Source organism: Lepisma saccharinum, chromosome 1 (assembly GCF_977018435.1).
Source record: "Lepisma saccharinum chromosome 1, izLepSacc3.1, whole genome shotgun sequence".
Classification (NCBI taxonomy): domain Eukaryota; kingdom Metazoa; phylum Arthropoda; class Insecta; order Zygentoma; family Lepismatidae; genus Lepisma; species Lepisma saccharinum.
Window position 1 is genome coordinate 36,550,312 of NC_139229.1, and position 27,604 is coordinate 36,577,915.

Genomic DNA, 27,604 nt, shown 5'->3' on the forward strand with positions numbered 1-27,604 from the left:
AATAGTCTTCATTGTCTTGGGATGTTTATGCGAAATATGGTATAATATACCTTAGGGGGTATATTATATTTCCCTCCCCCCAAAAAAGCCGGTTTTTTTCCAGCACTTCCAACTCTAGTGTTACAGCATAGAGATCGTTTTGTAAATAGCACTTGACACATGATGTCAATTTAAGCTAAATGAAGTATTTATAAAATGTAAAGGGTTTTTAAGGTTTTAATTTTACTATCCCTCTTAGTTCAAAAGTCATTACCATGTGATGAATTATTATCTACACCTATTTTCATTCTCGAAAGCAGAACTGTTGGTGAAGCATTCTATGTAAGCGTTACACAGGGTATGCAAACTCATGTAAGAAGTCTACAGATTCCAGTGTTTATAAAAGGATACGAAAATCAGTACGAAAAAGTCTTCAGCTGAGATATTACGAATTTGTTTAAAGTACGGAAGACTAAAAAATATCCAAGTTTCTTTTCCCTTTCTGCCGGCTCCAAGGCCCAAATTGAACCCTGGTCTCATCAATTTTCTTTCCCTGAATATCTCTTTACTTACAAACTTTTTCCAATTTCTTTCATTCATCAGTTGAATTGCATCTTCTTTTACGGTGTCTCCATCGATTTCTAGTCTTCCTTTGGTTCCTTCCAAATTCCTTTGAGCGAAAACCCCACAAGCACGAAGTTAATGCGACGTAAGATATCCAATGGGACCGTCTGTCTGTTAACAGTCGATAATGCTACATATCACATTTGGTGAGCTAACTGTATATCCAACTAAATGCAGACAGGCCGAGTGAACTAAAGCCAAAATTACTTTAAGTCTCGAAACTTTCCTTCTCCTTGATTGATTGATTGATACTTAACGTCGCTTTTCTGCCACGTTTGGCTAATCGCGACGATGAGAATGAAGGATGAATTCGAATGATTGATTTGTTGTCTTAAGCCCACTTTATGCACGGACTGGACCTTACAGTTTAAAGTGCGATCCGAACCATTATGTGCCTTCACTGGTTAATGAACCCGGGACCCCTTGTTTACAAGGCAACGACGCTACATCTGTGCCAGCGAGGAGGCACTTCGAATGAGTTAAAATTCTTGGATGCGTCGGGCAACGGGCATTTTCCACCTTTCCAAGTATGTGAGGAAAAATCGTCTTATCTAAAACCCAGCATGAAGGATGGTATGAAATTAATGAAGGGACACTCACAAAGAATACTCATTCCCAGACTTGGATTCGAACGCAGAACTCCTGGCGTCGTAGCGCGCTGCGCTAACCACTCAATCACGGAGGTCGGCTTCTCCTTCTCCCGCAAAAATAAATCCATAAAATGAACTAAGGGGATTGTTAGACCAAATCTCAGTTGTTTCGATTGACATTCGGTTCTTGTTACGTTATTATATATATAAAAAAAATTAAAAAACTATTTTCTAGTAATGACAGCGTAAAGCATGGACAATAACCTTTTCTTGCGAGTTTTACCATTAGTGGCTACATGAGATGCTAGACATATACAAGTTGGAGACGAATTATCAGTTTAATGATATTCTGAACACTCTGAAAAATATGTGTCATTTATGGTGGCAACAGGATACTCCTTTTAATGTTAATGGTATTGTTGTGTTGCACCAATTAAAATTTTACACCACTTTCGGTGACGAGTAGATTGAACATTTTTTAGAGTGTAGAAATCATGGGAAAAGGACCGAATTGTGTAGTAGAATAAATGAAAAGCGAAACTTTGTAATACTACACGTGCAGGAGGGCAAAATTATTGTTCTACTTGCGTGTTGAAATGAGTTTCTGCCACGGGACACCAATATCATTAATTGAATTGGTTTGTTTTACTTCACTTTTCTCTTTTGGAATAATCGCGAAGATGAGGATGAATTGTGGTATGATGAAATTAATGAAGGCGTACTCACAAAGATCATCCATGCCCAGGCCGGGATTCGAACCCGGTACCCTTGGCGACGTAGTTCGCTGTGCTAATAATTCCGCCACGGAGGCCGGCTCAATTCCATCTACTTATCATTCACCTTCAGCGTTGCGATTACACAAAACGGAATACAAGAGACATTAAATGAGAAAAATACCGCGATGTTCCTGGTGCTATGGACACTGAGCTTCTGGTTCGTGCAAAACGTAGTCAAGCTTTTCTGTCGTATTCAAATGTCAACGGTAATATCACAATTGAGCATTGTATCTCTACGCTGGTTTGGAAAAACCGTTAATCCAAGGAGAGTATCCTAACGGATCGGCAACATGTTTAGCACAGTTGTATTTCCAGGTTGCTTACAATCCTGTCAACGCAAACGGTTTATTGGTGGATTGATTATTTGATTTATTTTACTTCACTTTCCTGACACTTTTGGCTAATCGCGAAGATGAGGATGAGTGATGAAATTGATAAAGGGACGATCACAAAGAACATCCATGCCCAGATCTGGATTCGAACTCGGGACCTCTGGCGTCGAAGCGCGCTGTGCTAACCACTCTGAAAACAGCAGATAATTGCAACAACGTTTACCTAAACAAAAACGCAAGTGATGAAATTATGTTGTTGATGCACGTCGTTCGAGCCTCGTTAGCCTACGAGAATTGGGGAACAAAGGATTTGAGAGACAAAAGCTTCGTAAAATATTGGCATTGCTTCTCTTTTCGGAGTGACACAGAATTAGCAGAACAGGAAGAGTACCCTTGGATTCCTTAAAACCCTTTCGATGTTGATTCACTAGAACAGATAGTGAATGTCGAACATTGGGGAAGCCAAAGTTTGTAACACTGTTCCTCACCCTATTTCCCCTTCAGGTGGCCGTCCTTTCTAGAGGGAGAACAGGCGAGTTCACTGGATGATCCGGTAGGGATGAAGAGCTGGCTGATCGTCACTTGTTCTGCCTGGGAACTGCCGAAAGCTTTCTAAAACTTCAGTGAGCCAATAAGCAAGAGTATCCGGAAGAAAAGTCAGTCTCTATCTCTGAAGGTGGATGGAAGGACGCAAAATAAACCATATCTTCTAGAAGAGGGTGATCACGGAGAGCAACATGAACTCATTAGGTGAAGGAAAAAAGTAAGAATAATAAAACATAATTCTAAGCAATCAAGCATTAAAAATTGTATTTAAAGAGTGATTTTGTACTACATATAGTGATGGACAAAACTAAAAAAAATTCAGGCGCCAGCCCGTCTATCCCAGGTGTTTTTTTTTTGTTTTTGTTTTTTAATACGGGCTAAGATAAAGCGACACATCTTGAAATGTGGCCTTAAAACATCTAATTTACTAATTAATACAAGGTTGGATTAAAAGTAATTAAATCTTGCGCTGGAGCGACCTTCCTGAAGAAGGCTCAACTGGTAACAAGCATGAATGCAATGGCCAACTCTACCATATTGTTGCAATTTTAAAATTCGGCTAGCAACAGTGCAAAAATGAATAATTGCATGTTTGTTATCCTCATAATGATACAAATTATACAGAAAACAAACATTGAAAAAACATATACTGTACTGATTATTAAAAAAAGTAATGGAAATTTCTGTCCTCAAAATAAAAATTAAAAAAGGAAAAAAAAAGCCGAATTTAACAATTCACGCGCCATAGACACTGGTGCCCTGTATAGTGTTCGCAGAATAGCATCCATAAACAAGCATGAAGTCGAAATATGAGAAATATTTTGCTTTCAATACCTTAATAAAGTAATAGCCTTTCTTACTGGGGGGATATAAAAGTAGCCACAGTTATCTTTTACTATTCAAATACACCATTTGCACACCCCTTCGGTGCCCCACTGAAATTAATTTCTATGCTTTCTCCCTGCTCTATCCCTTTCCTGCACAGCTGATAAAACAAGCTATATGCTCCAATTGTCCATTTCCTTACGACCCTTCCCCCAACTTGAGTCATTAGCATCAAACGAGAGCCTGTCGGCCGTCTGGAGTCTCGCTTCCTTTCTTTGTTGCAGTTCGGTTTCCTGTCTCTGTGTGTCTTGTTACGTTTCCTCAAAGTGCATTGTTTTGTATGAGGGAAAAGTTCCATGCTCAGATCAAGTAAAACGGTGCTTCGTGCTTTTACAAGGACATATTTAGAGGGGGGTCCAGGGGAATCAGGTCCCCTCTGAATGTAGCAGGACAATTGCGATGAACACAGAAGTGAAAAGGCGGGTGTGCAATTGCGATAACATTTAAATCTTCTATCAAATTGAAGGGTGACTTAGCACCCTGTACAATACCTCTTACAAGAGAATTATGTGAAATATTGATATTTTCGAATAGAACACCAATTCCTCTCACAGTTTCTCCAAGCTTGAGACTGGCAAGATAGATTTACAGCGCCTTGAATAACGTAGTGTGGAAAACGACCCAAGAAACTGGTTCCCCGAGACGATGACAAGTAGATGGCAGTGCGATCGACCCAGGTGCTAATTTTCTTATGAAAGTAATGCGGCTTAGTTAGTTTTTGGAATATATTATGTAGATTTGTTTCTCTAGAAAGGCGGTAAGTGAATTGATGGAAACAGTTATATTTGCGGAGTGATTTGCAGTCACGAAATGGCATTAATTTGGAAAGAAAAGTAAAATAAAATTAATAAATAAATAGCATGCGTAACACAAGAAGAAACATCGCAATGTGATTCCGGACGTCAGGTCTTGGACTGTGTATTAGAGTTTATTTTTCTATGTTATTAGAATATAAATAGTATCCTGAGAGATATTTCATACCGAGGCGACAAACCACAAATGTCGCTTGAAAGCGAGCAGTCCATAATCAATGCAGCCTTTCGAACCGTAGGGACACAAGCTCTGACTGCACCGTTTCCTCAAGGAGATTTTACACCAAAGCGACACGCGACAAACGATACGAGGATTTCACACCAAAGCGACACGGGTCCTTGGATCCAAGGCAATTTTCACACTGAAGCGACACATGTTGCTTGGAAACGAGCCAATCAAGAGCAACATTTCACATCGTAGCGGCATGACGGGAAGCACAGGCCAGCGTTCGGTTGGTGAAATCCTCAAGCGATAAGTGTCGCGTGCCGCTTGTCGCTTTGGTGCGCAATCTCACTAAAGCAAGACACTCATTGCATCGCGTATGTGCGAACAACAAACCACGGCAACATGTTGCAAGCTATTGGGGAAATGGCCCAGTTTGAACGACGCAGAAGCGACAAAGCGACACGTGTTGCTTATCGTGTAGCCTAGATCTGTAGTTGTAATGTGCGGTTTATCGTGTCGCCTATCTGTTGTTCGCAAGCAACGCTTGCTAATATACTGAAGGCAACATGTCGCTTGTCACTTAGTTGGGAACTCCCCCTGTAGCGCGTCGCTTCGGTCTCAGCAACCTTCCTTTAAGGAGCTTTCCGACCGAAGTAACAAGTAGCACGCGAATACGGCATATGAACGTGTCGTTTGCTGTTTGGACCCTCATGTGCAATGAATGCTATTTTACAGTCTGAAAGTGTGTGTCACTAGTGTGACAGTGTGAACATCCCGTGTCGCTTGTCCCATTGGTTTGAAAGGTGCCTTACAATCATGTCGATGGCACTAAGAAAGTTTTGTGGGGTTCCCCTTGTCGTTTCATGCAATCATCATTATCATCATCGCCGCGATTAGTTTAAAGCGTAAGAAAAGAGACAGTAAATATCCAAAATACAAATGCTTCAGTGTGTATATCTTTAAAAGAAATGATGATGATAATAATAACGAACCTAATTCATACACAAAAATTTAGTTGCCAAGAACATTCCACGCGTATTTTTTCTCCCGTATTATTAACGAAAGTATGACGATAACAAGACGTGGTCGACTGTCTAGAATGTTCGTTAATATCTTCGCGACCACTGTACCAAATATCATAGCAATTAACACATTCATAGAAATGCTTCATGTAAAAGAATCAGACATTGCAGCGAAAACTCCATTTACTTCCATTATAAGCAGTCGAGCACCAAGCACCGGGGTCAACACCAGCGCCTCTAGCGGATCATTTTCGAGTGGAACCATCCAGAGAGCGCAGAAGCATGCCGTTTTCCACACTACGTTATTCTAGGCGCTGCAGTAGATTGTAAACGTACTTGCATTACAACCACTTTGGCGTGTTTAAAATCATTGCTATTCTACACATCGTCAGTCATAACTATTTCCTCATTCTCGTATTTTTGTTATTACTTTTCTCTCTTCTCTTATTTCTTGTCAGCACGGAAATGCTTCGCATAACTTGGCTAGGAATTTGGTTCAATCAAGTTATCGAACATGGGCTAGAACCAACAGACACCTTTTGAAGTTACCCGTCCGTTTCCTCAAATGTGTGAATACACTTTCCAACTCTCTCGTCGAAAACAAGCCCGTCCGAGCAAAACGTGCAGCTTGTCGTGTCGCTTCGGTCTGAAAGTTTATTAAGGATTACTGCTTAGGGAGCATTCAGGCCGAAGCGACAAGTGTCGCTTGGATGCGGATCCTTAATAACCAAAGGGAACTTCGGGCCGAGGCGACACGACAAGCCGCATGTGTCGCTTGGACTGGGCTCTTTTCTTTATAACAAGCATCGCATCGGTTCGGTCTGTTGTTTGCGCATCGGCGTGAATGGTTTCATTTATACTGAAAGGGTCCTTGCCGCTTCGATGTGAAATCCCTGTGTTGCTTCGGTGTGAAAATTCCCTAGAATTCCTTCTAGAAGGGAATTTTCGTGTCACTGCAGTCTAGATACCTGCAAGAGTTTCATGACATTGTAAACAGGGTTGTTGAAGGTCCAGGAATTTTAAATAAATTCAATTCCGGTCCAGGAGAGAAAATCAGGAAGCGTAAATGGGTTCTGGACTGTAAATAACCTTTTTATCTGTAAAGTATTTCAATTCGATCCAGGAACCTTTTTTCAGGATAAGTTTAAATAGCGTCCAAGTTCGGTATTGAAATGAAACAATACGCAACTTGAACCGAATTTCAATTGTGCGGGGGAACAGGTTCCAGTCCTGTTACGGAACCTAATAGAACCCATTAGAATGTTTAAGTTCCAGATTCTTTATCAATCCCAGGGTTGTTAAAGGTCAGGGAATTGTAAATAAATTCAATTCCCGTCCGGGAGAAAATCAGCACTTTTTCCAGGCTGAATTTAAATACGGTCCAGGAACATTTTTTCAGGATGAATCTAAATTCGGTCCAGGAACATTTTCCACGATCAATTTAAATTCGGTCCAGGAACCTTTTTTCCGCATCAATTTAAATACATTCCAGGAACCTTTTTTCAGGATCAATTAAAATACGGGCCTGGAACATTTTTTCAATGAAACAATAGCCAGCTTGGACCGAATTTAAATTTATGCGAGAAAAAAGGTCCCGGTCCAGAAGCGGAACCCAATAGAACCCATTAGAATTTATGGGCTCCTGGACCTTTTACAACCCTGATTGTAACCCTATTTTCTAGTACAGGAATCTGAAAGGACACCGCTCGATTGCTATAGAAATAGTTCTAAACAGATGCATTTTTTTAGAATTTGGAATGGCATAGCTATTTTTTGAGGACAGGCAAAAATCCAACGACTGCCGTACCATTTGGTACACACAGATGTACCGCGTAAAAAATTCAGCGAGAAATGCAGGCTCGAACTCGGGTCTCTGGCATACCGTACCATTGCTGGTACCAACTGAGATACCGAGGTTGTTTTTAGTTTCTAAGTCCACTTTTATGCACAGATAGGCTAGTTGGAACTGGACCTACAGTTTTAAGTTAAATCGGAACCACTATGTGCCTCCGCCGGGTATCGAACCTGGGACTCCTTGATTACAAGAGAGGGAGGGTGTTACCACTACGCCAACGGGGAGGCCCACCGAGTTAGCCATGCTTTCGCCTGATTTCTCGCTTTTGCGTTTTTATCCGTATGGAATTATCTCTGCCAGTGGTACTGCAATGGGATCTATTGCCCTTGAAACACTGTTGACGCGAGTTTCTCCAAGCCTAAGTTATAAATTACCAGATTTACAAATTGCCACATAGTTTACTACTCTAGGCTGGGAAAGCCAGATTTCGAACATTTCTTCCATCCACGGCCCTTTAAACACTTTCGAAGATCACTGAATATAATAGACTGATTGATTTGCTTCATTTTACTTCGTTTTTCTGCCCCTTTTGACAAATCGCGAAGTAGAGGATGAATGATCATAATATGATGAAATTATGAAGCGACACTCGTAAAGAACACACACGCCCAGCACGGGATTCGAACCCGGGATTCCTGCCGCCGTAGTAGCACGCTGTGGAATATCCGTACAGTGAAACTTGAAAGTGACGACTAAAATAATATGTGGATAACCCGTAAAATGGATAATCGATAAAATAATTCGGACGATCCGAGTATCCGAATAATCCGGGCAATTCGGATATCAGGATAATCCGTACGTCACAATATCCGATATCCGGATACAACTTTATCCATATTTGGCCATCCGTAGTGCTAACCACTCCAACAAGGAGATTGGCATCACTGAATAGCTATGGAAACGTATGCCCCCTCCTTCTTCATTTCGCGTTTAGCAGAAGAGTGCGAGAGTAACGGGAATTTCAATGCTGGACGTCAGGAACATTTTTGAAACATCCACTTCACACAATGCTACAACGAAAGTACTAAATTACCAAATTTGCATGCCTCGACGATGCGTTTAATTGCTTCGTACACGCTGCGTTTCGCGAGTGGCACTGCCCAGATGGAAAATGAATTCACTCGTGCCTCTGGGCCATCGCTTTACTGTGGGCTATGAAGATTCATCACGGCCTATTCATGCACTTTAGGTTTGGGAGTGCATTGTTGTTGTGGCGATTTGCTACTGGCGGGAGGTGATGTTTGCAACATGCGAAAGCAATGTTCTATATGGGTCAATCCATATGAAGTGTTTCAACATGGATGCTTGACCATTTTTTAAAAAAGTTTATTTTTTGTGTGGTGCGAGCCTCATATGTTGACAGTTCAGAACCACTGTTATTTTATTTTTACTATCACCGATTTGAAGATGGCAGCCATTTTTTTTATCATGGTGCGCGTCATTTTCTCCATTCGTAAGCATCAGTGGCAACTTTTTTATCTCAGCTCTGGCAAGTCCTACGACAATGAGACAAAATCTGTGATGTTAAGCACATTATAGGCTACGATTATATTTGTGTGTAATTTTTTAAATATTATTCATTCATCATAAATTCTAAGGTCAAAATTGTGTATTTTAGTCGCTCAAAATGACATTTTTGAACTATTTTTTTTAGGGTAAAGGCAGTTTGTTTGACACTTGCATTTTATTATGCAAGTACCTGTGTACCAATAGTGTGTGTCAAAATTATTTGAAGCTTGAGACTTTAATCCTTTTTTTTTCTACAGGGTCATAAACATGTACTTTTTGTTAAAAAAATCCAAGTTCAGGGTTAAATATCTCTGGTGAGCAGTTGTTTAAAAATCTGAAATTTGTATACAATACAGTACTCCATGATAAGTAACTTCAGTGAAACTTTTGAGTTTGATATTCAATTGGTTTAAGAGATACAAAACTCGTGAAAAATTCAATATTTTGCATTAAATATGGTATGCCAAATTTCATTTCTTATTAACATTTTGTGTTAAAATTCTGCAAACTGTAATTTGGAATGTCAATCAACAACATTATAATCCTGAAATGGCTCTGCAATAAAGTATATATACAAGGGCGTGCTGAAAAGTAAAGCTTCCAATGTTTGTTTTTCTGTTGTTGTTTTTTGTTACTTTGTAATCGCTAGAGCCCGGAAGTTTGGCAAAATGCCTCTTTTTATCTACTGCATATATTGATAATTTTTTTTCGGATATACGTTTCTCATGTTGTTTCGAATGTTTTAGAAGCCTTTTCATTTTGCCTATTTGTGACCCCACTGCCTATTTTTAATTATAATGCCTTTTTTTGCCTTTTTCAATTAAATTTGACCATTTTTTAAAAAAAATGTGTATATAAATTATTTTTCTCCCAAAAAACGTTGTTGGCATTTATTTTTCTTTCGTTTATTATGTGAATAATTTTTGCCTTATTTAAGTAATATTGAACTCATGCATGTTTCAACATTGCTGAAGGAGAAAAGTGTGAGAAAAATGTATTTCATGCTCAGTTAGGATATTGCCTTTCGGTTAACATTTCCTTGTGTATGATTGACTGCTGAAGTGGACAGGTTGATTTCGAACACAAAGAAGATATTTCTGAAATCTCCCTCTCGAACCCGAAATAAGGAAGTTGCATCTGAGCTTAGTTTACCTCAGCAACCAGTCTTGACCAGATGGGGAACCTGGATATCAGCAGCTATATATTATGCTAACAACCTTCAAAAAATCAGTAAGGTGATCGATGCTCTTCCAGAAAATGAAGCGGCTTCAATTCGTGAAGTGAAAAAACTCCTGTGCTATTCAAGTTTACTTTTGCACATTATGGTGCATTGCCAGAGACAATTACAATTATAGCATCCATGAAAATCTTCGAGGAATCTATGCAGCAGATGATGGAAGTGCCACGAGAAAAGGGGTGAGCTGTTGCGGAAAAGTGCTAACGGGTAGTGAGTGCAAATGAGGACTTGAAACAATTGAAAACAATTTGTGATATTCTAAAAGGTGAAAATGCTGTTACCAAAATGAGTCCAGCTACATTAGCTTGTTATATGTATGCTCCAATAACTTCTGTCGAAGTAGAAAGATCATTTTCTATTATGAAAAACATTCTCTCTGACAGACGACTATCAATGAATGTTTAGAACTTAAAAAGCACCTTGTAGTTATGTGCAATCAAGACGGAGAAAATTGAAATGCTCTTCCCAATTTAGATTTTAACATTTTGCCAGAAATTAAAGATAAAAGTAAGCGACTTCTAAATGTGCCTTTTTTCGGTTTATTGTGCCTTTTTTTCATTTTTAGTGCCTATTTTCCACATTATAAATGCCTTTTTGCCCGCCTATTTTAACGAAAATAAATGCCTGAACTTCCGGGCTCTAGTAATCGCATTTTGGATTTTGAGTAACCATACATTGCAGTTATAAGATTTTTCCGCTTCTCCATTGAAGGTTTCAAACTTCTATCGGCAGAGGGTGCTGAACTATAGCTAAGAAAAGGGCAGCATGTAACCATGCAATGTCGGTGGAGCGCCTGAAGTACCGTGCCGTGATCGAGTTTCTAACCGCAGAAAATGTGCTACAAATTGACATTCATCTGAGACTGAAGGCATTTTATGGGGATGAATGCGTAGACATCAGTACTGTGCGATCTTGGGCTTTTTATGCTCGTAAAGAAAACCCCATCTGAAGAACTCTCAGCGTATGTGAGAGAATGGAGTGGAAGGTCGTGTACTGCAACTGATGGATGGAGGTAATCGGAATCATGTTCAGCTGGGCCAAGGGAATAAAGTAATTTATGAAGACCATAGCCGATGGAGTGATCAATTTCTGTAGTCACAGAATGGACTATGGTTGCCCAGACCTACAAAAGGAAGAATAACAATAACAAGAGTGACGGTACACACTGTTGTACATGTTTACCTTGTTAAACCCTGTACTAATTAATACTCATATTAAGCCTACAAGAATATACGCATTTCGATCTGTCACGATTAATTAAATTTCGATCTGGGCATTTCTGAGGATTCATATATTTTTCCATTTGATGACATCATTCAACATTCATGCAAATGTTCCTGCAGTTCTCCATTCACCAAAAAATACGACAGGAAACGCTTTAACAACATGGGCGTCCGGAAGGGAAGCAAGGAGGGTGGAAAATGAAAGTCAACCAAAAATTATATATTTCACACACACAATTTCATTTCAGCATTAATTACACTGGGGAACAAAAAAAAGATTTTATTTTGTGGCATAAAGTTTAATAACAGTTTCAGCACACAAAACAGCTGTGATTGCCAATTGTATGATTGGTTCAGTTGAATTGACTCCAGTTATAAAAATAAACACACCATGGAAAATGTAGGAGGTAAAATTACTCTACGCTTTTCTCGGTAATATCAAAATTTCATAATGGGCTGAAATTCCCATTAAGAAACTTATTTATTTATTTGTAAATTGTTGCTAGGCAACTTATGAAGCATTGCTAGGCAATATATCGGACACTCAACAAAGCTTAAGGAAGAATACCAAAACATAAAAATGGTTTTAGAAAAAAATTGAATATGCTGAACATAAGTGGCTCGTGTGTGTGGATTTCAAGATGGTGAAATTTTTACTAGGACAGCAAAGTTGGTACACAAAACATCCCTGTTTCCTATGTTTGTGGGATAGTCGTGCTAGAGAAAAGCATTGGACGATAAAAGTTTGACCCCCAAAAGAAAATATTAGTGGGAAAAGCTAATATCATTCATGAACCGCTGATAGATAGGGACAAAATCATCCATCCGCCACTGCATATTAAACTTGGGTTGATAAAACAGTTTGTCAAGGCATTAGATACAAGTGGTGATTGTTCCAAATATATATGCCACACTTTTCCAGGACTAAGTATTGAAAAATTGAAGGCAGGAATCTTTGACGGACCACCACAGATTCTTACACTTATAAATGATGCCAATTTTACAACTTACATGTCTTACATCGAATCTGAGGCCTGGCTAAGCTTTGTGTCCGTCGTCAAAAGCTTTTTGGAAATCACAGAGCAGAAAACTACCGCGATATAGTTGGAAATATGTTGAAAAATTTTGAGAAATTGGGAGCTAATATGAGTGTGAAGATACATTTTCTACATAGCCACATTGACAGATTCCCTGAGAACCTTGGTGATTTTAGTGAAGAACAGGGAGAACGGTTCCATCAGGGTATAAGAATAATGGAAGAAAGGTACCAGGGTACCACATGATGGCCGACTACTAAATCGCCAAACGATTGTCCTAAAAATGAATACAGCAGGAAATCGTATAGAAAACGTTTCACATAGTTTGTTACTTCATTGTGTACATATTTTTTTAAAATTATTATGATCATAGGCCTATATAAATTTATTTTTATATTAATGATTGTAATCACAAAAAGAAATATTAAATTGTTGTTGGAAGTTCATTTATATGTATGTCTTATGTTTCCGCCATTTTGGTTTAGTTGCATTTATTTCATAAATTAGAGCCAATTCAGGAAATATATTATTATATCATTATTCAGAAGCATGAAATTGACCTAAATTAGCTCTCAAACACTGTGCCGCAATTTCACTGTTCCCCAGTGTTATTGCACAAACATGATAAATTCAAATTTAAGCAATGTTTTTTGAGGGAACAACACTATTATTGCAGAAAAAATACCTTCCTTGCCCCTCCCTGGAAAAAATTCTACGGACGTCCATGTTTAACAATAAGAACACACACACACCTCTTTCAGCACTAAGCATTGACAGATAGCAGCATGCGCGCAGGCTTTTAGTCGATATGCAGCGCGATGCCGATACTCGGACAGGGAGTGACATCTAGCGGCCAGAGAAGGTACTGAAGCTATGCAGCGATATTGCCATATATGAACAAAACGCGCTCCAATGGAAATAACCCTTAGGTGAATAGTGCCACAAACAAACGAACAAAAAAAAACTACTGTTATTGGCCTTGGACTGACGTTCCTTTTCAATCTCTCATTTCCCGTTTTTTTTGTTGAGATACAGTTACCGTAATAGTGATCGACAAGTTGAATTTTTCCCAGCAACAAATGCAATTATCCCGAAATTACTCGACGTCCAAATGAAGGACGTTACTTTAAAGAAAGAAGAAAAAAAGCAAAGAGGGCAAAACACAAACAAACCCTTGCTTGAAATTCTTTCATTTCAAAGAGTGGAACTAGAGATGAGGGCACAGCAACACGAAACGTGGGGAGTCTAAAAAAATCTAAGATGAAAGTACAAGATGAAAAACTGTCATTTAGCTTGCATCATTTCCAGGCCGGGGAAAAAAAAGTGTCGGTCACGGCACCGACAAATTACGTTATCATCCACCATACGTGCTTGTCCCTTTGCGCTATAGAGACGTCAAGAGCATTAGTTCACATAAAATGCAGTACAAAAAATAATCCACATATTCCCGCAAGTTTTTTACAAGATATTTTCAAAATTACTCTCAACAGTACAGTGTTGCAAGTTAGTTTCTTCAGACATGGTCAAGTGAAAGAAAAAAGCATCCGTCTCCGTGTCCAGACGCAAGAGCTTCGTTAGTCTACAAAATGCAGTCCAGGGTGTACTACGTGGGAGAAAAGGTGGATTGATTTATTTAGTTTGTTCTTCTGCCACTTTTGGCTAATCGCCACAGAGGATCACACTGGCTCCGTGTCCAGACACCAGAGCCTCGTTAGTCTGCAAGAATGGAGTCCAGTTCGTACTCGGGATGCCCACAACATCCGGATAACGGATAACCCGGATAGAACAGATCTGATAAAAGATTTGTGGAAAATACGTAAAGTGAAATACGAAAATGACGAAAAACAGAATATGTGGATAGCCCGTAATACAGATAAACGATAAAACTGTCCGGATATCCTGGCATTTCGGATAATCCGAATATCGTATATCCGGAAAGAAAATTATCCGATATCTGGATTTGGCCATCCCTAGTGCTACGTGAAATAAGAGGTTAACATTTGGGTGTTTATCGCAAGGGTCACCCCCTTACACTTACACCCCAAGTACAGCGCCAAGTGAATAGAGGACTCAAAATGTTCTGAACGATAAGAATACAATACTTTCTATAAATATTTGTAATAAGTTTTCCTTATAATTTTGAAAAGAAAAAAAACTCCCTGTGAAGCCACGGGTCTTGCATTCGTATCCCAGTAAAGGTACAGATTATCTTATCAGCTTACGTCAACACACAATGAAGAGGAAAACAATTGTTCCTGGAACAAAGGTTGAGAACATTCATTCATTTTGACGGCCGTTGACACATTAGAGATCTATTGTTTAAAATCCGCACTCGATAAGCAAAAATGCTCCATCATTCAACTCGATCACTCTACATAATGTGAAGGAACTCATTTTCTGCCAAGAGAAGGTGGAGAATACGTGGATATTCCAATTAACATTGACAACTTATTGTTTAAACTCACTCGCTTGTAGAAAGATAATAAGGATTCAAAGGTTTATGGCATGAATTCTGATTTATGAATATGGGCGCCAGAAGTCAAACTGACAGCAGAAATAAAATTCAGTTTAATAGTATTCAAGCAAAACTATAAACCAAAACCGAGTTAGCTCCAAGAATTGAGTGTTCGGGAGCTTTCAGACCGAAGCGACAAACGACAACAAAACAAATCTTCAGAAACAAATGAAACCTTTCGAAACGAAACGACAGGACATTCTACATGTGTCGCTTGTCGATTGTGGCATATTTTATATAAACTTGAAGACAAAAAAATAATAAAACTACAAAGGCTGTCGCTGAGAAGGTGAGACTAATTCCTGTATAGGAAAACAGCGACCTCCATTGGCTAGCAAATGTACTAGAGTGAATATTTGGTTCATTAGTTGCCGATTGAGACCAAAATTAGCGCAATAGGTCAAAAAGTCGTGACTGCGTAGCAGCTAAAAGACAAGCATGTACATGAACCCCTCCAAGAATCATTAAAATGAAACAAAAAAAATTACAAACCACAAAATTTTTATTCAGAATCAGCCATATCGAGTAGACGTACATCTTTTTCAAAGTAGGCACCATTGACAACTAAGCAAGCGTCCATACGCTCCTGCCACTTTGTGAATGTCTTTGAAATTTCGTCGTCAGGTAGCGAACTGAAGAAAACTTGCACTGCGGTGATCACTTCTTTGTTCGTCATGAAATGACGACCACGTAAAGCGGCCTTTAAAAGTGGAAATAGCCAAAAGTCGCAGGGAGCATGGTCCGGGCTGTATGCGGGAAAATTTCAATTTTTCTCTTCGTCGCGTAATCCTGAAAAGCCCGCGCGGTATGTGGGCGTGCGTTATCGTGGTGCAATATGAAGAAGTTCTTCAAATGCGGCATCTTTTTTGCTACGTGCTGGCGCAGAGTCTCAATGACTACTTGGTAATACTGTGCCTCTACTCAGTCTGTCTTGATCGGCATATGCCTGCTGAAACATTGCATATGTTTCCGCAGCACTTTTCCCTAAACGCCAACAAAATTTTATGGCATGTTGCTGTTCATCTTGAATACTCACTCATCGCGACAAGCAATGTTATGCACAAAAACCTAGAGGGTAAACGAAACACGTTCCACGTAAATCAACACAGATGCTCACTAACGTGGTTTCGCAACATGTGACAACTTGCTACGGAAACAGGCTGAGTTATCCTCCACGAAGTGACTAGTGCCGAAACCATAGGCAGTATTGCCAAGCCAGGAATAAGTCTGTCTCACCTTCTCTGCGACAGCCTTTGTACATTAGTACTTAATTGTTTACTTGGCTTTCCTTCAGTACTTTAAACCACCAAACAACAGGTTTTATCAAATTATTCAACTACTCTCTTGTAATTTAAGAAAAATAAAGCTTTCATTTTAAGAGCGAAAATTACATCTAGGTCATTTTTACCATTTTTAGGTTATCAACTTCCGAGCCCTAGTGATTAATACATCGTCAATCGACATACACTAATTGGCAATCATCACCCATTTCTACTGAGATAATGCCAAAATGTGACCATATTGTGGAGGCCCCACAGGAACAGTTTTGACAAAATATATTGTGCAGGCCCCACAGGAACTGTTTTGACAAAATATATTGTGGAGGTCCCACAGGAACTGTTTTGACAAAAAATAGTTTTATCACAGAGGGGGGGAAACAGGTTTGAAAGGTTTAGGCTATCGAGAAACCCAATGCATTCCTAGATTCACATCAATGCAAGCATATGACATCATTTGGGTGTAAACTAATGAAAGTCTGCCAATCTTGTTAGATATTAAAGTTAAAAATATCTATCCTTGGAAATATACCATGTTTCCTCTGTTAAAAATTGTAAACAACACAGAAATAACTTTGTGTATAGTCAGGCCTCAACAGGGTGCATAGGAATTTCATTAAAAAAAGGATTAACTTTTTACTTTCCCAGTGGTATGCTTCGATATCTTCGAATGTGTCCAATATCACAGTCATACCTAGATTATCATTGCCAAGTATTACAAAAATCAGACCTTGCATTAAAATTCAAAATTCGAAATAATATTGGCTCGGAAACAAGAGCTATGAAAATCAAAAGTAGAAATTCATAAGATAACACCTATAAATCTATCTCACAACACACTTCTCAGTTCCGTAATTGTGTTCATTCTCTCACAACTGTCCACTCTAATTTGTTTCTATTGTGTGATGACATCATTTACAGCGAGTCAATACGGTAAATAAATAAATGAATTCTCAATAAATTACAACACAATAGGTTTAGGCCTTATCTCAAACCTTTATGAGATAAGGCAATGGGTTGACATTGCTTCATGATAAAAGGAAACTACACAAATTAAAAGACAAAGAGAGTTGGGCTTGTGTGATAAGGAACAAAACATTCCTCAAAGAATTCAGAGAAGACCAAGATCACTATAACAAAGACATTTCCAAACAATTACGAATTACAATTGACTTACCTATTTCTCCGTTCCACGTCCCCTTTCTTCTTAATGATCCTCCATCTTCTGCAATAAAAATAATAATACTAATGAAGCAAACAGAATCAAAAAAAGCTTATTGTGGTAGAAAGATGGGGACAGGGTGCAAAGTTTATCTTGAACTGAAGTGTTCAGATACTAAAAAAATAATAATAATAATGGTAAAGTGCTCCCCTGTTATTAGCACCACGCCATGAAGGCGTATAGAGGTGTGGGGGGTAACGCCCCACAGTTTCTTGATGCAGTCGTAAGTGGGGGGTGATGTGATCAGCATCACGCCCCTGACCGTCTTTACCCCCCAGGGTTTCCCCCAGGTACCCATGTCATTCGATGCTGGGTGGGCGCCCGGGCCGCTTCCAACGTTAGAAAAGTTTCCGGATTTGAACCGGCCGGGGATCGAACCCGCGATCATTAGCATGGTAGTCAGACGCGTTACCGACTGAGCCACCTTATTGACTCACTGAAGTGTTCCAATACTAAAGGGTGTTTCATAAAGTGCGATGTTTTTGAAAATGCAATAACTCAGTCAAAATTGCATGAAAGTTGACATTTTGTTTTTTATTATTTTACACATTCATTACGATTTAATAATTTAAAAGTGAAAAGTGTCCGGCATATGCCCGTATGCAATTAAAGAGTGGAAAATGATGTCCGGCATATGTTCACCTTCGTTTTGTAAGCAGGCAGTAACTCGATCTGTGAAGTTCACCATGACTCTTGTGCAGACGTCTCTGTCGATTGAACGAATTACCCGTTGGATTTCCCTCTTCAATTCGGGGATTGTTTGAGGTTTATTCATGTACACCATAACCTCATAAAAAGAAATCACATGGGGTGAGGTAACAAGACCTCGGAGATCACTCATGGTCACCACGAAGTGAGATCACGCGGCCAGGAAACTTTTCTTGCAGTAAGGTTATTGTCTCGTTGGATGTGTGACAGGTAGCCCCGTCCTGCTGAAACCACATACTCCCGGTATCCAGTTCATCCAGAGCAGGCCACACAAAATTTCGGATCATGTCCCGATAACGAGGACCGTTTACCGTAACTGCATTTTCGTTCCCATCTTCAAAAACGAAGGGGCCAATCACACCTCCTAACCAAAATCTCAAACAATCCCCGAATTGAAGATAGAAATCCAACGGGTAATTCGTTCAATCGACAGAGACGTCTGCACAAGAGTCATGGTGAACTTCACAGATCGAGTTACTGCCTGCTTACAAAACGGAGGTGGACATATGCCAGACATCATTTTTCACTCTTAAATCGCATAAGGGCATATGCCGGATACTTTTAACTTTTAAATTATTAAATCTTAATGAATGTGTAAAATAATAAAAAACAAAATGTCAACTTTCATGCAATTTTGACTGAGTTATTGCATTTTCAAAAACTGCGCACTTTATGAAACACCCTTTATAAATCTAAAGTTGGTTCGGAAATCGGCTATTACCGATTTACCAAGTTTGTCTTCGAATAATTGGGGATCAGGATTTTATAATATCAAGTGAAGGAAAACAAAAAATGCTGATGGTAGAACTTTTTAGGGCAAACATTTGTGGATATTTTTTTACAATGTTTTATATGTGCTGCTACAAAAAGAAAAAAATCCAAATCTGTGTCAGAAATTCAAGAGTGGAACATTGGACAGAGGTTTTTAATGGAAATCTATTACAATTAATTAAAAATAGAACTTCATATGGCTAAAATGTATTATCTAAGAGCACTGTAGAGGGTAGTCTCCATGTTAACTTTTCTTCATGATGAATCCCTTGAGGGCCAAGCCTGGCAAGCATCTTTTCTCTTGGTGACATGTGTACACGATGAGTCCCATTCATGTCCAGCTCAAAGGGGAGGGCAATAGGGAGCAATTGCCCCTCCCAACTGCCATGCTTCCAGATGCTATTATTATGGCAAATATTTTTGAAGGCTCAAATATTCTGGCTTTTATCACAAAGTTTAACAGGTTATTCTTGAATTTTGATTAAAGCCCAGTTTATACTCATGATAGGCTAATTGGAACTGGACCTAAAGTTTAAATTTGGATCTGAAGTACAGTGCAATATGCCTATGGGGATCGAACTCGAAGATGCATTTAGAGAAGGGCTGCCGATACCTGGTTTCGGTATCGAAAAGTCTCATTTGGAATTTATTTACCGATACTTTTCCGGCATATTGGTCTCTCACGGGATCTGCAAAAATGCTGTGCGGTACTTTCGTGGAGTCTAATTATCCTGGAAATTGTTCAAAACCCCAATTTTTTTATTTTTATTTTGCACAAATTATGAAAGAAACGCTGTCTTTTTTTATTACATAACATCCATTTTCAATATTCTGATGTAATTCTAGAATATTCTAAACCCAATTTATTGGTAAATTCATGCATGTAATTGCAGATTATTTACACACCAATACGTATTGATCAATATTTTAAACAAATTTTAATTATTGGTCCCTTCCAAGGCTGCACTGTACTGGCCACTACGCCAGTGAGAAAATGGCACCAATCAAAGGCTATTTTCTGTATTTATTTTGTGGATGTGGACTACTACTGTAGTGGATTTAATAATTCTCTTAGCTAACTGGTACCAACAGGAAATACAATGAAAAAGATATAAAACAAGAAGAGAAAGAAACAGCCAATCAGAGTACAAGTTTGGTCATCTGAAGGTAATCTGTGAGTTTGGCAAGGTAAAGAAGTTTGTTTTGTCCCTGGTTTCTGATTGTTGGTTGTTTTTGTTCACTGCTCACTCGATGAAAGAAAAAATCAGAGATGAGGTGCATTCGTGTTCATTAATATTTAGGAATTTATTAAAGCAATGGGATTTGTACATGACAGATGTGGTTAAGAAATAATGAAAATCCTTATTATTATCAGTGTATTCAATGTTTGGCATATTTAGATGAACATTTTCTTTAATGAATAAATCCTACAAATACATACATAGCAGAGTTCATTAAAAAGCTTATTGAGTACACCTTGATTGCCATATTATCTTTCAAGCCAATTTCTAGCCCATGCTTTTATATATATATATATATGATCACGGCAGTAGCTATTCTTCTAAGACATTCTTCAAGTTGCTCGTCCATCTTTTTAATTTGTCTGCTCTGCACAATGCCTTGTGGGAACAAAAGTATCACAAGTATCGTAACAAGTATGAGGCAAAAACTAACAGGAGAGCAAGTACCACACAGCTAGTCCAACTAGAAAATCCAGCCTCGTGTGGTTCACGCATAAAAATGTGTTAAAAGCAGAACCAAAACTAAAAAATAGTCTTGAAAATTAGAACAGAAAAACTGGTTTTATGAAATGCCATTTTTCATAACTTGATTTTCAGTAGACATACACTGTGGTGCAAAAAGAATGCATGTTTTTAGAATAAGTGTTGATTTTCAAGATACAGACGTTTTATTAACACCAAAACCATCAGTAAGAAATGCAGTTTGGATTGTAATACAGTGATGATTTAAGTATGGAAAGATGACATCATTGTTGCTGCACACATCCGGAATCTCTTCTCAAAGTTCCGCATTGCCCTTGCCAACATTTCGTCTGGCACAGCTGTAATTCCTTCAACTTTCAGTTCATCAACTGAACGAGGTTTTCAGAAAAAAGTCGCAGACAGACAAATCTGGGGAGCGTAGGGCCAAGAGATGTCGCCGAAACGTCGGATTACGTGGTGAAGACTGGGACAGGAACAATGGCATCATCTTTCCGACATCATCTTCCATACTTAAATCATCACTGTATACCTATCCAAACTGCATTTCTTACCGATGGTTTTGGTGTTAATAAAACGTTTGTATCTTGACAATCAATGACGCTACACTTATTCCGAAAACATGCATTCTTTCTGCACCACCCTGTACTTTACAATAAAGTCTTGGACACAATAATATTGTGAAACATATGACATACACATGAAACAAAATAAAACTCATCGCTACAACAGCTGATCAAAACAGCTTGAAGAGGAAATAAGTGAAAGCAAATGCCCAGATAACATTAAGATAGGGCAAGTTTGCCACTCGAGCGAAACTCATGTTCAACTAGGTTCCAGCCTACTATACTTAAGTGCATAAGTCTACATCTGGCAATAGTCCTATTGCTGTGATTTTACAATGCAACCAAATGTATTCTCTAGCATGCAGCATTACCAGAATGGTTTAAAACAAGACTAATATTTTTATAGGGGGTACACCTGCAGGCCACCTGCTATTTTAACATGTATATCAACCACGTTATTAAAAAGTGTAAGAGAACTACTTATCACAAAGAGATGAATTTCATTTTGTTGACTCAACAGATGACCTTGTACAGTAGATCATTCATGATCTTGCCACTGTTGGTTCCAAGTTTGAATCCTGGCAAGGGAACATTCCTTTGTGAGTATCCCTTCGACAATTTTATCTAATCATCATTGGAATGAATTATTATACTGGCAGTGAGTCAAGATGGTACAGCATCACCAGCCTGCAAAATGCACACGAGGGTGTGCCTCGTGATAGTGAAGTTGACAATTGTGTGCTTTGTAATGGGGTACCCCTTACATCCCCTCTAATCATCATTCATCCTCATCTATGTGTATGGTGTACACAGGCACAAGAGATATTAAATAAGAAAAATACAAATTGTAATTATTATTGTATAGCTACTCAGGAAAGGGTTAGGTTTTCACACAAAGTGACAATCTGACACCTCCACTTTAAACAAGCGCAGCTAAAAAAAAAAAAAATTATCTTGACAAGTCACTATGGCTGCCACAATAGAACAAACTTAACAGAAAAATGATGTACCTACAATCGAGTAATATAACGATGAAAATCCCATGCTTTTCAGGAAAATTGGGGTTCATAGCCCTAATGCTAGGATGGATTTTTGAGAGACCAGATTCAGCAATTTTCTCTTAGGCCAGCCGCACACCGGATGCAACATGACGTGACACAACACGGTGAGTCACCAGAGACACCACGAATCATATTGTTTGACAGCTAAAATCTGATTGCAGATTTCGTCCATGTGCACAATAGGTCTATGTCTGTCTTTATAAATTGAGTAGCGGGTTAATGATACATAATAACAGTTTACAGCAGAATCAATGCAATAATCTATAATTTTATATGTTGTGAATAGAGTCAGTTTATATTACTTTAATGCATTGTTTAAGTCACATACCAAAATATAGTGTTTTTAAAACAATTACTTGCTAGAAATATATTGACAAAACGAAACAAATTAAAGTAGGCTTCTCGTGTTCTCAGTCAACATGGCGACTGATGAAGAGGAAATTGCAGTATGTGCATATTATTTCATGTGTTTCGAAGAAAATATAACCTACCGCAGTAGCTGGATGCATCCAATAAAGCAATATACGTGAACAACGTGAAGTTGAGAACAAGTTATTTAATTTCAGGAGGTTAGGCATAAACTGCATCGATTATTTACTGGGGTTAATAAGACAAACCACACACCTGATCTGACACGATCTTCTGTTTCGGCGATCTGCTGTGGCTCACGTCTATTTGCAATTAAATTAAAATATTGCTGCCATAATACAGTCCCCCAGTTCGGAAATTTTAGACTGAAGATGCTTCCGGTCTGTAATTAGACATCTGTAGCTGAATTGAATGGGTTCACGCATGTGCAGATTGTTTTGTCGTAAGCTGCTTCTGCGATACCAAAATCGTCAGATATTTGCAGAACATCTACAAATGACTACAAAAATGGCTCGCCTGGTTCCATCGTGTCGGATCAGGTGTGCGGTTGGCCTTAGTATTGAGAGGGGGATGGGGGGCAAAATTTCATTACATAACAAAGTCCTTCCTGGATGGGGAGATAAGAGCTTCCAACTCTCAAATGACAGTTCACTTTCAAACCAAAACGTTGAGAGGTTTGACAGTATCAAAGGTCCAGTGCTTTAAAGGTTTAGTAGTGTGTGAATATTTCATACATTATATATTTTCATGATTACAACTCACTATTGTTTATTACATTTAAATTCATTCTTAGAGATACAAGATTTGCTAGGACCTTGTTCAAGCAGCAATACTAGAGTGAGGTGGGAGAAGCAGATACTAGGAGTGAATTTCTCACACACTGATTCCAAGTAATGTATTATTGTAGTTCCACATGCAGATGTGTTGAATAAAAATTAACTCTACATTTTAAATGTATTCGTAATTGTTTATGCATTTATACATGGATTAGGAAATTATATGTAAAAAAGACTTTCTACCGGAGTAGAAAAATACAGTTCTAATTTTATTTTAATATTTCGAGTTCGCTTATGGAAGAAAAGCTAAAGGAACAATGGAGCCAATATATATTACAACATTGTCAACATCTGTATTTAAAGTTATGTACATAATACATAATCAGTTAATCACATGAGAAATGTCCATCACCATGTCCAACTACTCTGTTTTCTGCAATGTGAGGATTGTGAATTGGAATAAAATACAAAGAAAGCAAGTAATCAATGCAATTCCCATTCCTTAAAACAGCACAATGTATAATTAATGAAAAAGGAACAAAAACAGCCGTGGACAACTTTCACGCTACAATCTTGGCTGCTGATTGTGCATATACAAATCATATTATAACCAGCAACCAAGGTGGCTTGATTTAAATCAGGTTGATCACTTAATGGTGCTTATTGGGCTCTAAGAAAGGAAAAGAAAGGGAGAAAAATATGTTCTGATGGGGTGAAGCTCAGGAAGGAAATTTAATATCTAAACTGTAAACATACTTATATTTCTCTGGATTTAAAATTTAATAACTTTTATAAGGCAAAAATAGCAAACATTTTGTGTAGAAAAATACAAATAATAGTAATCATGTTAAACTGTAAATAGTGTCATTATCAATAAACTGTAAACAAACATGGCAGCTCATATTTTTCTGACTATCATTATTAAATATATGCAAAAATTCAGCTACAAAGACTTTGAAAAATATTTTAAGTTACAATTACAGAGTACACGCAGGATGTTTTATTTTCACTGGAAGAAAAGTTATTGAAAATATTATAATTTCATTAACACACTCACAAACATTTCCATAGTAGATTCATATATTCAGTATCAGGAACAGAAAAATTTACACATATTTTTTATTTGATTTAACCCTTAAACAGAAACATCGGTCTGTGAGACCTTTAGCGTTTTGTAGTTCTACAGTGTAGCAACACTGATTGATCTCTCTCTCTCCCCTCCACAGTACCTTATTACCAATCACTTGCCTACACTCTGCACATGTTACTGCTCAGATTGTGACTGTTTGTTACGAGACTTATTGTTGCTTGAAAGCACGCAGGTCTAACAGACTGGGTGTTTTGCATTACGTATTCAATGCCAAGGTTGGAAGTGATTTACATAATACATTTTCTTAGTTTTGTTCCCATGTAATTTTAGTTTTGAATAAGTTTGAGTTATTAATCATAATTTTGCCCTTTTATTGTCTAAAAAAACTTTAAAAAATGTAATAATAAATATTAAAAAATAAGGTCTCTCAGACCGGATGTTTCTAACTATGAAGTAAAGGCCTATGTTTCTGTTTAAGGGTTAATCAAACTGTTCAAGTATTTTACATGGCTGTTTTCTAGAAAAAGTCTTTCTATGAAGGTAAAAATATATATGTATGGCATCAAAACTATACCGTACAAGCAATTTTAAGGCTGTTATATTTTAAAAAATAATAAAAAATCGAATTAAATCAAAAAAACAATTTAAAAATCATCAAAAATGATTTATTAAATACAAATCATGATTTTTATCAAAATAATCAGTTCCAAATTTTATAAAGATACAATTAGTTTCATGTAATTAAAAAAAAAAGAGACATGAAGGTCAGTGACTAGAGTATTGCAGCGAGAACTTTTCACTCGAGCGCCTAATAGTTTGGAAGGACAATACTAGATAGTATGGAATTAAGAGCTCTTCGCTTGCCATAATGCCACAAGAAATAACGCTCAACCAGGCAAAATGAGAAGCATGCAATCAAAGCCTGGTAGCACATGTATAACCGTCATTTGTCTGTGGTCTTCGGCCCTAAAATAATAGATCGTGACCTGAAAGATGCAGTGAAATTGAAACCAAAACAGTGATTGGGCACTCCACGAAAAGTGGTCTTACTCCATGTAAATAACAAAATGAATTAATCTGAAAATTATTAATGTTCTTCATTGTATTAATGTTTAAACATATAATTTGCATGTTTCACTAACAAAAAATTATTAGCATCTGTAGCCTATGTGCTTCACAGAGAAATGAAGTCAAACTTTGCCAAATTTTTTAAGCACTACACATGTACACAATTTTGTTAATGCTTTTCATGCATTCAGGCTGTGTCATCCTATTATTTTTTTTCATTTTGTTTAATTTATTAGCAGACACAACAAAGTACTCCATAATTCAACGAAATCAGTTCATTATTGGTAAAAATTACTATCCTTCGGACACCTCTAATTTTTTCGTTTCGTCAATTTTTGACATTCGTACTTACGTATCTGCTTCGCGGAACATTCCTGAAGGTGAATCAACGTTGTTTTGATGAAATTAATTGCAATTTTTCACATTTCACGTACTTTATCTTCCTGATAGGCCTTTTCGCTTGCCTGAGACGAACTAACCTAACCACGTGCCAATGGTTCGCAATTATTTCCAATTTCTAGATCCTGATACTAACACGACACCAAATTTTAACTATGTTTCCTAACCTAACAGAACTAACCTAACCATGTGCCAATGGTTCGTGGGGCTAGCGCTAATGGTTCACAATTAATTCCAATTTCTAGATCCTGATACTAACAATTTCTAGATCCTGATACTAACACGACACCAAATTTTAACTATGTTTCCTAACCTAACAGAACTACCTATCCACGCGCCAATGGTTCGTGGAGCTAGCTATTCTCCGTTGGAGAATTAATTTTCAACGAACAACATGAATTTCAGCTATGAAACATTCCCACATCACACAAAACACCTTCCCGATGTTCGACAATGCTACAGGAACTTATTACAGTAAGTAGTTTCTTCTGTAAAAATAAATAAATGTGTCCGAAGGATAGTAAACAAGTACCAATAAAACTTAAAAATTACCTTACGCAAGCATGCGTACTTCCCATTCTCTGTTGACAAGCGACAGTAAGTATCGTAGTCTAGTGGGAATGAATGTAGAAGTAAATCGGAACCTTAGTAGAATGCATTTAGGGACTTCATTTTAATGCTAAGAGAACAAAACCTGACCTGCCTACCCTAACCACGAAAGAATATTGAACAAAATCTTAAAGTCATCGCTCAAACTCTGCATTATATGTTAACAGACGTAAATTGAAATCGAACCATGTAAAAATTGCGTTCGTAGCATGATGAAATTGCAATAAAACAAAAGGAACTTGGGACGGATATTTTAAATAGCTACATGATTATTGTCAGATTAAGATATTTAATTGTATATGCTCGAGGATGGGAGATTCGAACAATTACGAGCAAATAAAAGTGGTCCCATGCAGTACTCTATATCAGCGAAGCAGACAGACACGTGCATCTACGTTTATTTACAGGTGAGCGAGATGAATAATGCATATACATAATTTATGGGTATAATTATAGAATACCGGGAGTATCTCCGATCGCTTTCAAATTTGGTATACTCACTAATTTTGATCTCAAAATCACGAATCTGCAGTCAAAAATTGGCGGTCACGTCTAGAAAATACGATATACCATGCATACATTACCACAATGATTGTTGATACTAATGGTCGGCATGTTTGATGATGGAGCAGGTGAAGTTTGCTATCCGTTCCATGGAGCATTACTTTACATGTGACAATGTGGCATCTTCAGTAAATTAGGAAAACATACTTGCCGCACGAACCATTCACGTAAGGTTAGGTTAGGCAAGCATAGTTAAAATTCAGGGTATTCATAAACATAGTTTTTGAACGCTAACCATTGCAAAAAATTGTTTCAATACATAAATCACCAGTGTTTACTTCGTTCACGGACCCCC

At 37.9% G+C, this 27,604-nt stretch overlaps 1 protein-coding gene across 8 annotated transcripts in view; it reads right to left on the reverse strand.

Annotated features, from left to right (window-relative positions):
- Positions 1-27,604, reverse strand: part of LOC145994569 (phosphatase and actin regulator 2) — a 535,503-nt gene that overhangs the window by 506,458 nt on the left and 1,441 nt on the right. For all 8 annotated transcript variants that reach the window (XM_083130659.1, XM_083130687.1, XM_083130631.1 and 5 more), the window contains exon 2: positions 17,563-17,610. In XM_083130659.1, coding sequence (XP_082986785.1) covers positions 17,563-17,610 — 48 coding nt within the window. The remainder of the gene's footprint in view (positions 1-17,562; positions 17,611-27,604) is intronic.